The following is a 425-nucleotide window of genomic DNA, read 5'->3' on the forward strand; positions in this document are numbered from 1 at the left end:
TCGAATGCGCGGCCTGCAGCGCCTGCAGCAGCTGCTGCAGCACGGACCGAATAAACAGCAGCAGCTCACTTGGGCTCTGCTGCAGCTGCAGCAGCAGCGGGAGGAACGCTGCGTCGGTTCCTGCTGTTGCTGCTGCTGCTGCTGCTGCAGCAAACTGCCGCACACGCCGAGGCGGCGGGTGAAGACTCGACGAGGCCTTCAAGTACCACCACAACGCATTCTGCGTGCAGCAGCAGCAACCGCAGCGCAAGCAGCAGCAGCAGCAGCAGCAGCAGCAGCACAAGCAGCAGCAGCAACTGAAAGAAATGTGAGGCGGGGCAAAAGCTACAGCGTATACTACAGTGAGGCGCTTGTCGGTGCAGCACGACACCAAAGCGAAGAAACTGCAGCAGCACCATTAGGCAGTGTTAATGCTGCTGCTGTTG

General features: G+C 60.2%; 1 protein-coding gene across 1 annotated transcript in view; it reads right to left on the reverse strand.

The window, feature by feature from the left end:
• The window catches only part of EMH_0068770 (uncharacterized protein), a gene marked incomplete at both ends in the record, with an annotated part of 5,478 nt that overhangs the window by 1,446 nt on the left and 3,607 nt on the right, over positions 1–425 (reverse strand). Inside the window, one exon of the mRNA XM_013498797.1 lies at positions 1–220. Within this exon, the coding sequence (XP_013354251.1) occupies positions 1–220 (220 nt within the window). The remainder of the gene's footprint in view (positions 221–425) is intronic.

This window comes from Eimeria mitis, genomic scaffold, assembly GCF_000499745.2.
Source record: "Eimeria mitis Houghton genomic scaffold, Emh_scaff3715, whole genome shotgun sequence".
Taxonomy (NCBI): Eukaryota; Apicomplexa; class Conoidasida; order Eucoccidiorida; family Eimeriidae; genus Eimeria; species Eimeria mitis.